Here is a 15,059-nt window from a genome sequence, read left to right as displayed (position 1 = left end):
GTAACTTTTCCATTAGTACTGAGTTATTAATTCCAAGTTGTTTTTGAAATCTCCAGAAGGTATGTGCTTACAATATTTTTTATGCAGAAGATTTCAGAAAATGTAAAGAATTCTCATCTCACCTTAACTGTTTCTGGTCAGTACTGAAGAGCAGGTAGTAAATAGCTGGGACTGACAGATAGTCTTACAGATTTTCTTATGGTAATTATCTCAGCTTCAGTCACCAATTTAAACCATAACATCTCATAAGTAAATGCTGCCTGTTAATTAGCTTAGACAACTGTGAGTGAATAATGTAGTTTCTACAATAGTGGTAAGCTGCAGTGATGATTAATGAAATGGTGTGCACTTCTAATTACACTGGCTACATCCACGCTGTCTTTGGTAGCAATGTCCGAGCACACAACTGAACTCCTACTCCTATTGGCATGTATTGGGCAGCCACCCCACAGAGGCCTAAGGCCCTGCAGCATGTATAACTGCATTCACAGTACACTTCCTCAGTCTCACACTGAGGTATAAAAGCTGCCATAGCCCCTTTGCATCTTGCTGCTACAGACCTTACTAGCATGCACACCGTTCCCAGCCTCCTTCCTGCTGCCCAGCAGCTGGTAATCCCCACATGCCAGTAATGCCTTTGTTAGTCACAGAAAGTTTCTGACTAAGAGTTCTGCTTTGAGGCTGCTTGTACCTTCTACAGAGAGGCTGACAGTAGGTGGGTACACCGGGCTTCTATGCTTGACTTCAGCATCCACGTCACCTTGCAGCCGAGTATTCTGTCACTTCCTCCAGTGAGGTATGAAGACCTCCTTATGCTTGTTCTGAACATGCTTGTTTTCCTTACTTTAACGTTCCTATTTTGACCAGCTGGACTTGGGTCTTGTATTGGAGAAGACATTAAAAACCTGACCCTTGCCTTTCTTCATGCCTTTCAAGAAGTTACAGAAGTCTGCCACATCCTATCTTTGGCATGATGAGAAAGGAGTCAATGTGTACGGAAAATCAGGGGATGATGCTGGGAATGTGCAATCAGGAGAACTTCATTGTGACTACTGAGGCATGCAAAAACAATTTGGGTTGTTATTTCTAGATTACAACATAAGTAAAACTTCAATTTTTGCATTTTGTTAAATTAACTCCACTTTTAGCTAGACCAAAGATGCAATGTGAAGGCAGTGTGCATTTCCTGCCCTAAATGCCAGTCTCTTACCGCAGAGCTCATCCACAGACGACAGAGCCTGGGTGTCAGGTTCTCACCCCTGCTTGGTATCTTCATATGCAAAATGGAAGATGCTAGAGCAGACTTAGATGAGAGGCAAAGTAACCTTCCTGGTAACTGAAAGTGCTCCCAGTCTGCCTGCTGTTCACATTACCTTGTTGCAACTTCTACAAGAATCGTTCTTGCTCTGTGCAAGTCTCAAATTATTTGCATTTTAAGGCCATCATTGTCACAAACACTGATGTAACTCAACTTTTTTTTTAAAAAAACAAACCTCACGTTTGAGATGCTGTCAATATAATGGTTGATCCTAAAATGTTCTCCTCAAAAAGCTCAACTCAATTTCCTCTTTTTTTTTTCCTGAACATTTTTTTCAGGTTTCTGACATTTGATTACTTTTATGTGCAGAAGTATGGTTAGCTCCACCAGCTTTTGTCCAAGAAAATGACCATAAATTTACACTGGTCAAGTCCAGTCATCTCAGATGACTACAGTAATTAAAGTGTCAGTCTACTGAGGCTCTGTGTGTGTGTGTCTGGATGAGTGTTCATCCGTACACGTCCATGTGCCTCTGTCTCTCTCTGGCTCTGACCATATCCCTTCTCCGCTCCTTTTCCCCTTTCTCCCTTTTTGCTCCAAATCCACCTATGTATTTCTTAGGTACACAAGCTAGAAAAAACTTGTACTGTTCCTGCTCCCATTCCAGGATGAACCTAAGGTAACGAGGAAGTAATTTTAATATGAGAGTATTGCATTAATTAGTATTTTTTTTCAGGTAATTAGGTAAATACGTAATAGGAAAATGGGTCTAGATTTTTCTCTGCTGAATTTCTGTTGGACTTTCAAAGCTTCTTGGAAACAAATTTGTGATGTGGATCTCATATTTCTGCTTCTCTATCCATCATTTTCTCAAGAGACCACAACTGTTGAGCCTAAGAGAAGCCTATCGTAGTCTGAGTTACAGATAAAGTACTGGAAATCTTGTACAAAAAAGAAAAGGGTGTGGGGGGGGGGAGACAGAATATATGAGAGCCAAAGTTAGGATTAGGAAGTCTGCCATATGAAAAAGAAAAAAATAAAAAGTGCGCCATAACAGTTTACTAGTAAGATTTAGAAAAACAGCCAACAGGCACAAAAATAAACATAAAAATAGAACAATGCACTGCATAGGAACAGCTATCGTAATTCAGATGTCTGAGAGTTCCCCCCTCTGAAAAAGGGGAATTTTCTCTATCAGATGAATAAATGACCCAGACGTGCCCTCCGCATCCAACAGCTTCAGCAGTGCTTTGAAATTCCTCAATCTTTGATGATGAGGCCTGCATATTTAGATAAAGTGTAGCATTTCCAGAGAGGCATGCAGGAATTCAAAGCAAATACAGCCTTTGCATGATTATGCAGTTGCACAAAATTCTTAAAAGGAAGCTCTGCTTGCAGGAACCAGGGCCTTTCCAGCACTGTGAAAACTGAGGCGTCAGTAAGGGTTGAAAGAGACAAGACAACATCTCTGTTGAGGGGATTCATATGCACATGATGTAGGAGGAAGAGTCACTTATTTAATTGCTGACATACACAGGTTCGGGCTTGTGGTTCAGGCACAAAAACAGGGCTACTGCTTCTAGGGGATCTGCGACAGGATGTGAAAACTGAGCAGCGGCATCCGAGACATGATTCATACTGTGTCTGCAGAACAGTGCATACTGCAAGAATCCGAGATGTTGAAGTGAACTAGTCCTGGATCTGCAAAGAAATAGTTATTGAGAGTGGTCCTTTCTGTTCCTTCCCAGTTTCTTTCAAATCTTTTAACAGTGAGGACACCGGAATTACAGAACATGGCATTAAAGCTAGGGCTCGTCTTGATGTTATGTTCTTGCACAGCTTGCTAGCTTACAATATACTCGAAAAGTACTAGATCTTAGAGACACGGAGTGAAGTAAGAAGTTCTTGTTGGATTGCTTGTTCACTGTGCAGCCTAGCGTCTTTCAGAGATGCCTTTGTATTTATTTGTACCTTTAGGTGTGATCCTGTGTTTGTACCTGAATAGTGCCATTTAGAAAGTGGAAATCAGAGCACAAACAAGATATGCCTAACTGACTATGGCTCATCCATTAGCAAATCAATCAATACTGTTTCCAGCTCAGAGTTTTAAGGTAAAGTGTCGCTGTTTTCCTTAAAAATGCGGTGATGACGGGGAGGTGATTCATGAGCTCATAGATGTTTGTAACGCTGGACAGGAGCAGCTGCCAGTAATGTTCCCAGCCGTCCCAAACTAAGCTATTCTTCATCAACTTCTCAACTCCATCAGAGCCTTCAGTGGGTGAGCTTGTTTCTGACCACTCTGTCCTCTGCAGTATTTACAACTCTTCCAGGCTGTGTCACAGGTTTTTGTTCAAAGGGATTTTACGTTGACTTTCTAATCATTACTATAAATCCTAAATAACATCAGTTCTACTCCTGGCTTCTGCACAGCCATTTACAATCATCTCCACTGACTGGTAGTTCTTTTTGAGCCATGCCTGTCACCACACATCTGACCCATGCAGTGTGAGTTTTCTTGAGAGAATAGTGTCAGCATCCCAGAAAAATATCCGAGAACTATCCAAGTATATTATACCTGCACCATTACCCTCAAGAGCAACTTTGTAATTTAACAAGAAATAAAATAAATTTGACAAGTCCTTTTTCAACAAAGCCACATCAGCTGCTACTGCTATATTCCCATCTCGTAATTCCTTGTTACGTCCTGTATCAGCATTTAGTGTCTGATTCATGTCAGATAAATTGAGTCATTACTCACTTGTCGGAGTTGAATACTTACAGTCAGTTTTCATGTCATGCAGAATCTCTGCACTAATTAGAGCTTTATTAAAAATTAATATGGTTTCATACTTCCTGAGATCCTATATGCAAACTCCTTTAGGACTCTCAAATTCAAGTTCTTTAGGACTCGCATACTTTAAAATGTTTCTAAGAAAAGTTATTCAATGCCCTTCTTAATAATGACAAGGCAGTTAATGATCTTCATGTGATATAAATAATCACACATTTTTTCAACTATAGAATAAATTTATTATCTGTATTTATCTAGACATATTGGCCTACAATACTATTATGATTTAGAAAACTTGAGCTGCTCCTAAAACTGTCAACCAGGCTTGATGTTCTCATCCATTTTTCAATGCTTTATAACTTGTAATGATTGCTGCCTTTTTTCTACTTTTTGTACATATTTAATTCAAATTGCTGTGTTCAGTTCCCTACAAAGCTAGAAATGCATTTTGCTGAATCTCCCTTCTTTCTTGATGACAATATCCTGACTTAAATGACTCAACTTCTTCTTTACTCCCCCTACTTTTATACAGTTTTTCTATGTAATTTGACTTCTTGCTCAGTCATTCATTTTCTGCAGCTTTTTGGGGAACAAGCCACAGTGTATGCCTTGGGAGCAAGACATAGTGTCCGTGTGTGTTTATCTAAATAGTCAGGCAAGCCTAACTTTCACACTAGTAATAATTTTATCTTTACCAAAAGAAAGTCTGTTGTTACTTTCTCTAATGGAATTTGTTTTCTGCGGGGTGGTGGTGTCAGAAAACCATTAGCTATGATTTCTAGGGACTCTAATAATGCTTTATTGCATAGCTTTAAGTTACATGTCTGATCTGAAGTCCCTCATAATAACAATGCAATTTTTATTGCCAAAATTACAAGCAGGTGTTGAAGGTTATCTTGTTCTTTAGTCTGTGCTGTGCAAGCCCTTGCTACTAAACCCCTGTTAGGCTTATTCCTTCATATATTTACCCGTATTCATTTATTTTTATAGATAGGAGAAATTTAAAACTGTATTAAATCTTCTATTTCCTCGTGTATTATTCAATTCCTGGTGAACCAAGGCACCTGCCAGGACAAGATCCTTGAACCTGACCTTTTAGCTCAGTTATTGGCCTCTCACCATCCCCAAAGATATTTCCTTCTGGACGCAATTCTTCAAACCTCTGGAACTGGAGAAGGGAAGGAATTGAGATGTAACCTGACACACTTTCGCCTTACAAATCATGACCCTAAGAAAAACAGACCACGAGACTTTTTCTTTTGCATCTGCTTTCCAGAATGGGAAGATGCCCTCAAAGCCCAGACTTTCTTCTGGAGTCATTGGGGTGGAAACATTTGGAGAAAATGAAACCCCTTGGCAAACATAATGAGAATTTGGTTAAAATCTGACAAGTGGGCGCTATGGTTGAACTAAGCATCATTCAGATGGGCACGAAAACAATACAAGGACAATTAAAAGAAGCTAAGCCCAAATTCTTCATAAAGCAAACTACGAAACTGAAGTCTGATGAAACTTGTTCGCAATTTGCTGGAGAAAAAAAAAACAACCAAACAAAAACAAAAGAGGAGAATCAACCACAGTAAACAGCGGCCTATGCTTAATCTGGTGGCCACCAGAGGGTACAATTTGTGAATTCTGTGCGAGTCCCACAGAGGTTTCTCAAAGTAAGACCAGTGGTTGTGGATGTCCCAAGAAGGGCTCTGAGGGTGCGCCTGGGGGCTCTGGCACAGCCTCTGCCCAAGGGTGCCCACCCGGGGGGCGAGTGCCTTGCTGACAGCTTCCCTTCGCCAGGGCCCTCGACCCCCAGCTCCCACACAGCCAACATTTCCAAAACATTACCTGTGTCAGCCAGCGGCACCATCCCCAGAACACCTGGACACAACCTGCTTCCAGCCACCCTGTGGGCCTCTGGCCAATGTTCCTGAAGGCGTTTATATTCTCAACCAGCCCCTATCCTTAGCCAGCTATGCCTAAAAGCAGACCCAAATGGCACAATGTCTGCGCACGTCAGGAAATGGGATGAATTCTCTCTGATGGGGCGAGGGGAATGGCAGGTGGAGGAAGGATGGCGGTGCTGAATTAATTCTGGGGTGAGAGCTTGTAACCTGCTCCTGGCTCAAGCCACCCCACTACAACTCACTCCGGTAAGCAAACATCAACCCGTTTGGAAAATAAATCTATCTCATTAGTGGGTAAACTGCAGCGAGCTCCCATCCATCCAGCACACCCAGACCACGCTCTGAAACGGGCTCTCTAGGGCAGTGCTGTGTCTGTGGGGGCCGAACAGCGACTCGCGGCTGTGCACGCTTGGGATCGCGACGCGTCCTTCCCGGGGCGATCTGCCGGACAGACGCCCGGCGCTGGCAGCAGCGGCAGCAGCTCGGCAGCTGCTGCTGGGCACCGCAACTGGAGAGCCGCTCGCTGGCGGTGGAGGGCCAGCAGCCGCCGAGTTAACTCCTGGCTCACTCGGATGTGGGGGAGCCAGCGATGCCAGAGAGGGAAAATAATAATAATAATAATAATAAAAAAATCAGAAATTAATAAAAGCTTTTTCAGGAGGCTGGCTCCAGGGGTGCTCAGCAGCGCAAAGATGCCCCGACACGAGGTCGTGACGGGACCAAGGCGGCAGGTAAGGGGACGACACCGAGGCGTCCCCTACGGCGGGACCCGGGGCCGCGTTTTTCCACGCGTACACACACACACAAGTGCGCGGCACCCACGGTTGGGCTGGGCCCACACGTGTCGGGGCTACGCAGTCCGCACGCGATCCCGGCGGGGCGGTGCCGGGCGCGGTGTGGTGGGGCTGCGGGACACGCGTGGGGCTGTGGGGCTGTGAGACACGCGTGGCCCCCCCCACCCCCGGCAGGGCGCGGAGCCGCGCGTACCGCGGCCCCTTTAAGAGGCGGCGGGAGGCCCGTGCCGCCGCTGGCTGGGAGACCCCGCGCCTGCCGTGAGAGGTGAAAGCAAGATGGCGGCCGCGCCGTGACTGAGGCGGGGACGGAGGCGCTGGGAGCCGGGCTGGACGGGCCGCGCCGCGCCGCCACCGCCGCTCGCCCCTCTCGGCGGGGCAGCGCCGAGCGCCTCGCTGCCGGCCGGGCCGCCGGGAGCAGCCACGCCGCGGGGAGCGCGGAGGAGCCGGGACCGAGCCGCCGCCGCCGCAGCTGCACCGGGAGGAGGAAGAGGAGGAGGAAGGAGAACATGGCGGCGGAGTCGGGCCGGGAGTGAAGCCGCCGCCCGCGCCGGGAGCCCATGGGGGAGCCGGGGCTGTGAGCGCGCCCGCCCGCTTCACCCCGCCGCCGGCCCGGCAGCGCCCGCAGGCCGTGGGCAGAGCCGCGCCGGGCAGGAGGGCGGCTCCGCGGCGCCCCGCGCTGACGGCCGGACCCACGGAGTGACCGGCAGGCGGGCGGCCAGCGAGGGGCTGCGGGCCTGGGCGGCCGCCGCACAATAGAGCCGAGCTCCGCGCCCAGCCGCCCCGGGCCTCCTCCGGGGACTCCCTCGGCCGCCGCCTCCCGCCCGCCTTTTGTGCGGCCGTGCCCGGGCAGCTCCTCACGGCGCCTCGCACCCCGCCAGCCCAGCGCCCGCCGGCCCGGCCGAGGATGAGGATGCCGTCGGAGCGCTGAAGGGGAGCGAGAAGAGCTCGCGTGGCGTGTCCGTGGCCGTGAGGGGCTCCTGCTGCCGCCGCCGCCTTCCTGCCCGATCTCCTCGGCCCAGGGGGGCCCGGCCCCCCAGCAGCCTCCTGCGCCTCCAGCCCGTGCGAGCCTGAGGGTGGCTGCGGTGCGGGCGGCAGGATGACTGACACCCGGCGGAGGGTGAAGGTGTACACGCTAAACGAGGACCGCCAGTGGGATGACCGAGGCACGGGGCATGTGTCCTCCTGCTACGTGGAGAGGCTGAAGGGCATGTCCCTGCTAGTCAGGGCAGAGAGTGATGGTAAGTGTGGGTCTGAAGGTACGCTCTTCCCTCTTCCTACCCTAAAAGGGGTTTGGGATTAGCTTTATGCATTTCTTGCCTTCATGTTTTGCTGTGTAATTCAGATGTAGTTCCTAAAGGTGAGTAGGCACCGGACATAGTTCATTCTCGTTAGGCTGAGTGGAAGAAATTTAAGGTTGCCATCGAGTGCAGATGTAGTAGGCACTTGGTTCATAGTGAGCGTGTAGTGTTTCATCCAGAATGCAACCAGGTCTCGTATGGGATTGCACACCCAGTGATCCACCTCTAGATGCCCAATGTACGCCAGTTTCAGAACTGGTTGTTGTGATGTATCTGTCTTTAAATGTTTCTGGAAGTGAGCTCCTCCTGAGAAGAGGTGCTCAAAACTTAGATCATAGTTTTTACAGTAAATTTTTAAAAGGTCAGTGGATAGTTAATATCAGTTTTTTCCCCTCGCTTTCGCTCTCTGTCTCTCCTTTCCCCCCAGAATTCTGCAGGCCATGCTAACAGCTATCAACAGTTATCAAAGTGCAGTTGTAGCAGAAAAGACAATGGACTGAATGGCATTTTCAGAAATGTTTTTTAAAATGAAATACCATTTCTCAGTTCTTCAGCAGTTCTAGGTCTCCCTGTAAGTAAAATTAAAATGATGCGTTATCAACTACCCTCACATTTTGTGACAAAATTTACTACAGGTTAAGTAGTAGTATCTACTCCTGTAGTTACATGTTTGGACTAGTCTTGTTTATTGGTTGAGTGAGTTCATGACTGCTGTGATCAGAATAGATTTAAAATTGTATATTTTGCAATATCTAACATACTGTTCTGCTAGTAATGTTGTTAGTGTATGCCTTGGTACTTCATTAAATGTGTAGGTACTGTATCTAGTGAATTGTCCATCGAGTTATGGCTTGTGACTGTCAACAGACATCTTATTTTTCTTTCTTTGTCTTTTTCATTGTAGAAACTAGGATGAAAAGCAACTTGAGAATCATTAATTCTCACTGTTTGAGAAAGTTCTGACAAAGTACCATAATCTCTACAGCAAACAGATCATAAGCTGACACAGAAGAACCAAGCTTGCATCTAAGCAGGACTTTGATATTTGAGCTTCTGATTAAGCATGAATCTCAGGGTTTTTTAGTTTCTTAATTATACTTGAAAAAGTTAAATTGATACTTGATTTTCTTTCTTTCTTTTACGCTGAGGAAGCTGCCTTCTTAGTTTGGCCAGCTTTCCAGTGTAACAGAAAGCATTCAAACTGGAAATGCATTTAGTTTAATTTGAACACGAATGAGTGAGGTAATAAGAAAATTACCACAACTTCTAGGCTCGTCTTGTGTTACTGTGTATTTTGTTGTAGATACAGTCCTTGCTGTCTACACTGCTGCTATGCTGAGGAGCCTCTGTTAGCAAATGTTTAAAAACTGTCACGTGTTACACACTAATCATTTTCCTGATTTTTTTTTTTTTGAGTCTTGAAAAAGAAAAGCAAAAGAACTGCAGTTCACAGCCTGCTTGTGAAGAAATGGTCCCTTCAAACTAAAATCCCTTTATTGGCTTTCAGTGGGATATGTGCGCCTAAGACCGAGTTGAACCTGGATAGGGCGGCTGTCACCAGCTTATTTGTTGTAAATGGACATCTGTAAGATGGAAAATACAAGTTGGCATAAATGGTCCCAAACCAAACATGAAGTCATTACTTTGTGTAGCATAGCTAAGGTACTCCAACCAGAGCAGAGTGTGCGTGCACTTACTAATTGCACCTAGTGCACAGAAATACATTTAACAGGACAAACACTTCAGACTTCTCTCAAATAACACATACTCTTCAAGAGTAGTAAATAATGTACAGAGTTTAAGTTCTTAATTTAGTAGGTAGTATCAGTCCTGCCTGGGTAAATGCGCACACTATTAATAGTCTAGGTTTTTTCCTCACTTGCTTGTTGTTTCAGCGCCTCATAAAATGTGATTTATGTTTGTTTACTGTATCAGTTCTATCTGGATTAATTTTGAAAGCAAAGGCAGTTATTTTTTAAAAGTGAGCAAATGGTTTGGGAAAAGGTGTTGCCAGAACCTAAAACACGTGGCTTTAGGTACTGTGCAATTTCTGTGTTCCCTCACATGTGCTTTTTTGAAACTAAATGAAGTCAGTTGTGACTTTGGGTTTTGAGTTATCAAGAACATGCAAGTGCTAGGAACCTGACCTATATACCAGATCCCTCCATGGTTCCATTTCGTTCTGTATTGTCTCTGTCAGCTCCTCCTCTTTCCACAATGAAACTTCTTCCTTCCTCCTTTTATAAACCAGCTTTTCCTAGCATTTGAACCGAGATTCATCCTGTGCACGTTGGCTCGTTCTCACTGACTTACTGCAGGAAGCTGGCTGAAAACATTGGGATCTGACTGAAGTCGAGAGCTGCGTTTCCTGAGTGGGGGCTGTTAGTAGCAGTTCCCTCCCTGCCTTGGAAGTGCCCTCTCCTGTTCAAGGGCCGGGTCAGTTCCTCCCAGAGCAGTGGCACTGAGTGCCTCGGCCTTCCCATGCAGGCCAGCACAGAGTGTGGCCTTTCCATGGTGCAGCTGTGAGTTGCTGCAGCTCCGTGGCTGCTTCACAAACTGTTGAGATTTTATGGCAGGGTCAGGGTGTTTAGATAAGGGAGCTGGAATCATTATGGCAAGTCCAAGGTAAGCTATCACATTGAACTGGAGCAATAAACAGACTGCACTCTTACTCAGTTCTTATCTACAGGGGTGTTTGCTGTTGTTGTTTTTAACACAGGATTAAAAGAGAAGAATTTTGAGCAGATGAGTGACCTGTATTGCTGAGATGTCTTGAGTGCTCCCAGGCACTAAACATTGGGAGTCATCGCAGGCAATTTGGAGTGATCTGTTATCATAGAGAAGTATGTTCAGCTGTTTCCAGATCAGATGAATTATGCTTTGAAAAGGAGGGACTCGCCTTTTTTTCCCCTGCTTAATATTTTTTTATTTAGACCTTGTCTGTTAATGTGGTGCCTAGCTAGCTGCAGGGTGTTCTACTTGTTGAAGTGCAGTTCTGCTATAGTAATTTAATCTTTTATTTACAAATGGTCAACTTCCATGTGAATTTCTCTGTAATCAGAAGCCCTGGATTTCCTACCAGTTTCTCACATGGTATTTTAGACTGCTGTGGCCTGTCTAGTTCTTAAAGTGTCTGTGCGCTTCTAAATACTCACTGCCTGGTTTCAGATCACTTTTTGTTTTTGTTCTGAGCCCAGATGACTGAAGTGACCCTTGAAATGAATGTTTCTGTTCAACTTAGGATACTTCAAAGGCTTAAATTTTAAAGAAATGCTTACCAGTCCTGTCGAGAAGCTCTTTGCCAAGGCAGAATGACCTCCCCTTTTGGGAGGCCATGTTGCCCGGCCCTCTTTTAGATACTATCTATTTACTTTCCTTTTTCACAGACTCAAAGGTTTAAATTTTATTACTACTAAGGAAAGCAACACAGAAGTTGCTAATATTTGGCCAGAAATGTCTTACACCTTTTCTGGCTGTTTCTTTTTTAATTATTTTTCTTATTAACTCTTTTAAAAGTGAAGGTAGTTCATATTAAAAAATAAATTTTGTGTTCCTCCCTACCCACAGCTGCAAGTGACATCTAGTAGAGAAGATACATAGTGCTGTTTATTTCTAGAAGGGTGATTTGAACAGTTGAACAGAAATTGAATTGTAAAAGATCTCTTTTGAGATTCTTTAAGCTTTTAGGGAAGCATGTACTTCAGCTTAATGCACTCCAGTTGCCTTTTCTTTACAAAAGAGATCTTACTTCCATTTTAGATGAAACTGTTAATATCAGAAATTTTGTATCTCTTCTTTCTTTCCGCCACCTCCAGTGTTTGGGTTTTGCTCTTCAGAAATGTGCTAGACTGAGGAGTTGTCTGTTGAGAGTGCAGAGCCTGTTCTCGGACCTCTGTTTGACCTGTTTCCACGGTATCTGTGGACTGCTGTGTTGTGATTCAGCAGCAATAGAACTGATTACTGAACCTAAGCCTCTGCTGCTTAAAAAAAATAATCATAAATTGAAAAATTCATTTAAACATAAGGAATTCTTATTTTGGGAGGGAATGAGTGACACTGTACCGCTTCTCCTTTTGAAACTGGAGCCATGTAAGTTTTGTGGGAGAAGAGCAGTATTTTTATTTTTTTACCAGCAGGTCTCCTCTGTATGCATATACGTGAACAATCCTGCAGATTTCTTGTTTAAGACTACTGGACTGGGACTTCTGATGTTCTCTAAATATCTTCTAAAATAGTGTTGTATGTCTTTATGTAGTTGCCTTTGAGCAAGCCTTTGCCTACACACATATTCCTCTCACATCACAGGATGACGGTGTTATACTAACAACAACAACAAAAAACCAGCTCTGCTATATTGCATTATTGTGGCAAATAACAGAATTCTGCAAATCAATGTTTTCTCCTTTATGGGTGGCTTCATGTGTTACTTTCTGGCACTAATATTTTGCAGTTATCTTTGCAAATTTGTTCAAGGCTGTAATCTAGAAATTAGATCTGCTTTTTTTTTTTTTTTAATATTACCTGTATTTAGGTGAATTTTCAGGTAATCTGTTGGAATAGTCAATGGGAAATGGAAATGAGGTTTTATTGGTGTATTTTTATAATGCAGACTGGGTAGTCTTAATATATTCTAGGATAGTAGCAAGAGAAAAATACCTATATAGGAAGTAATTGTTTGTGACAAGTGAAAGAGTAAGCATCTTGATTGGTATTTAGAAATCAATACAGATATTGACTTTGAGAGGAGAGGAACTTTATTTGTGGTATATTAAATTTCTGTAACCTTTTTTCTGAAGAACACGTTTGTGTTACAGGACAGGCATCTGTTACTGTTGCCTGGTTCCCCAAAGCAAGTAACAGACCTAGGACAGTTTCCTGCGAGGGAAGGGCACAATCCTATAAAACCTTCTGTATGAAAATAAACAGCACAACTAACTAGCTACTAGAATAATCACTGGTGGTTTAGTTTTTTTGTTTTGTTCTGTTTGTTTTTAGTTGAACCCTTTCTGGGGGGCTAAATCATACAAAAGGAGCATCAGATCATCCAGAAAGATGGATTTGGGGCTGTTACGGGTTAGAGAGCACAGTCTGTACTTAAGTACGCTTCTGTTTCTGAATTCCTATTTTCCTTGTTATTGTCCTGAGTGGTGAGGAGTAAGTTGAATCGTGTGGGAATGAGAAGCAAGTCAAGCCTTATAAGGCTTGATTTGGCTTTCCTACAAGTGTCAGGTTTAGTAGGGAAGAAATGCTCTTTTGTGGTAAGTCTAGTGAAAAGTTCATTTTCTTGTCTGCTTCTAGCGTGTAGATTAAATGTTTTGAGATGTCTTCAAGATTATTGTTTTAATAGCATTTTGTCAAATATCAAATTCAATTTATGTATGACTTTCTGCTGATTACAGGATTTCCCCTTCTGTAGATTTGTGTTCAGAAGTTAAAATACAATGTGAAAATCACCAATTGCTTTTAATTCGTAAAAGGTTCCCATTCATATTTGCTGCTATTGGCTATCTCTAGACAGTAGAGACATTCTTGAAGATAGTCAACCAACGCAATAGCACCAGACGGTATTCTAAAACTTCATATAGTTGAAGCTGTGATTTTGAAACTGAAAGTAAGACTGAAGTGAAACACTGCTTATACGTAATCATTGTAATAGAAAAGGGGTGCTCTTTCTGATATTCACTCAGCAAGCCTGGAATTCAAAACTTGAAACTGTGACCTAAGTACCACAGTGAATTGTATTCATTGCTACAGTTCACCTTTGAACTTTTTCTTCTCTGTCCTCCTCTATAGCTCATGATTTTTCTCTTAATGTTGTCACATTTCAGCTGTGTCTGCTCGGTTTACTTGCTTAAGTGGTCTGGGCTTAAAAAAAAGAAAAAAAGGAAAAGTTCTGAAAAAGAGAGGAGAGGTGGTATATCTGCATCTTTTCGTGTGTTTTGTTTTCCTGTGAGGGCCATTTAACTCAGTTTTGTTGTTGGGTTGTGTCTGAGTTTGTAAACAGCTCTTACTGTAAGAGCAGTGTGAGGCATGATGATAGCTTCTGGAGTCAACTTCATTACTGAAAGCTTCTGCTTGTAGAAAACAGTCTTATAAATTAGGAGGAAGCAGCCATCGCAGGTAAGTTAATAAATAAATGTGAGCATTACAACTCTACACAGCAAGCTAATGAATATCAAAATATCTACCTTGTGGAGGCTTCCAAATTAATGACACAATAACCTTATACTACAGGCAGAACTGTTCAGATACTTGTTATTTTTTAATGGCACACTACTCTTGCAGTGGAGTTCTGTGGTCTCATTCCTCAGTCTCTCTTCCCTCAGCTCCCCCAGCCTAACATCTTCTGTTAGCAGCCTTTCTTGAGGAAAAGTGTGGTTTTTTTTGTAAATATAATTTGAGTATAGTGATACTTGTCAAGCAAGCATCAGTTTAGAGTATTCTTGATGTGGATTTTATGAATTGAAACATTCTTCAGACAGTGAAAACCAGTTAGTCATAGTCTGTCCTTGTAAGCAGGCTGATTATACTGTGACATTTGGAAATACCATTTTCAATTCCAAGTATATTTGTCAAATCGAAGTAATTTGTTTGCTTGTCGTGCCTTCAAATTCTCAGGCTTCTGTATTTGAGGTGGTTGAAGCATTTTATTCTATTTAGATTTTGAGACTACTTAAGACTGCCTTGAAATTTGGCAAATGTTCTAGTAACATAAAACTGCCTTAGAACTAGAGTTAGGAAACTAAGAAGTTGAAAGTTTGGACTTCTCTTACAGAATAAATTTAAACAGGTAAACAAATGGAAAAGCCCCAGTTAAAGGGGTACTTGCAGCATCATGCTTTAATTGCAGGCAGTGCAAAGTGAATCTGTCAGTACATTTTCATGTACATGAGTGAAGCTCTGCCGATGCCTGACTTGAAGTCATGGTTGTCAGAGCCCCTCATGAACTGGCACTTGTGCAGCTGAGCAGTAAGGTGGGTGAGGGATGTGGTCTGCCCACCAATAAAAACATTTCTGATG

The 15,059-nt window shown here is 43.6% G+C and overlaps 1 protein-coding gene across 1 annotated transcript in view; it reads left to right on the top strand.

Moving 5' to 3' along the window:
* Positions 1-7,784: 7,784 nt before the first annotated feature.
* The window catches only part of PPP4R3A (protein phosphatase 4 regulatory subunit 3A), a 40,098-nt gene continuing 32,823 nt past the window's right edge, over positions 7,785-15,059 (top strand). The window contains exon 1 of the mRNA XM_035328020.1: positions 7,785-7,979. Within this exon, the coding sequence (XP_035183911.1) occupies positions 7,838-7,979 (142 nt within the window). The 5' untranslated portion in view covers positions 7,785-7,837. The remainder of the gene's footprint in view (positions 7,980-15,059) is intronic.

The sequence above is a fragment of the Oxyura jamaicensis genome, chromosome 5, assembly GCF_011077185.1.
Source record: "Oxyura jamaicensis isolate SHBP4307 breed ruddy duck chromosome 5, BPBGC_Ojam_1.0, whole genome shotgun sequence".
Taxonomy (NCBI): Eukaryota; Metazoa; Chordata; class Aves; order Anseriformes; family Anatidae; genus Oxyura; species Oxyura jamaicensis.
Note: the sequence above shows the minus strand (reverse complement) of the source record. Positions and strands in the feature narration are given on the sequence as shown.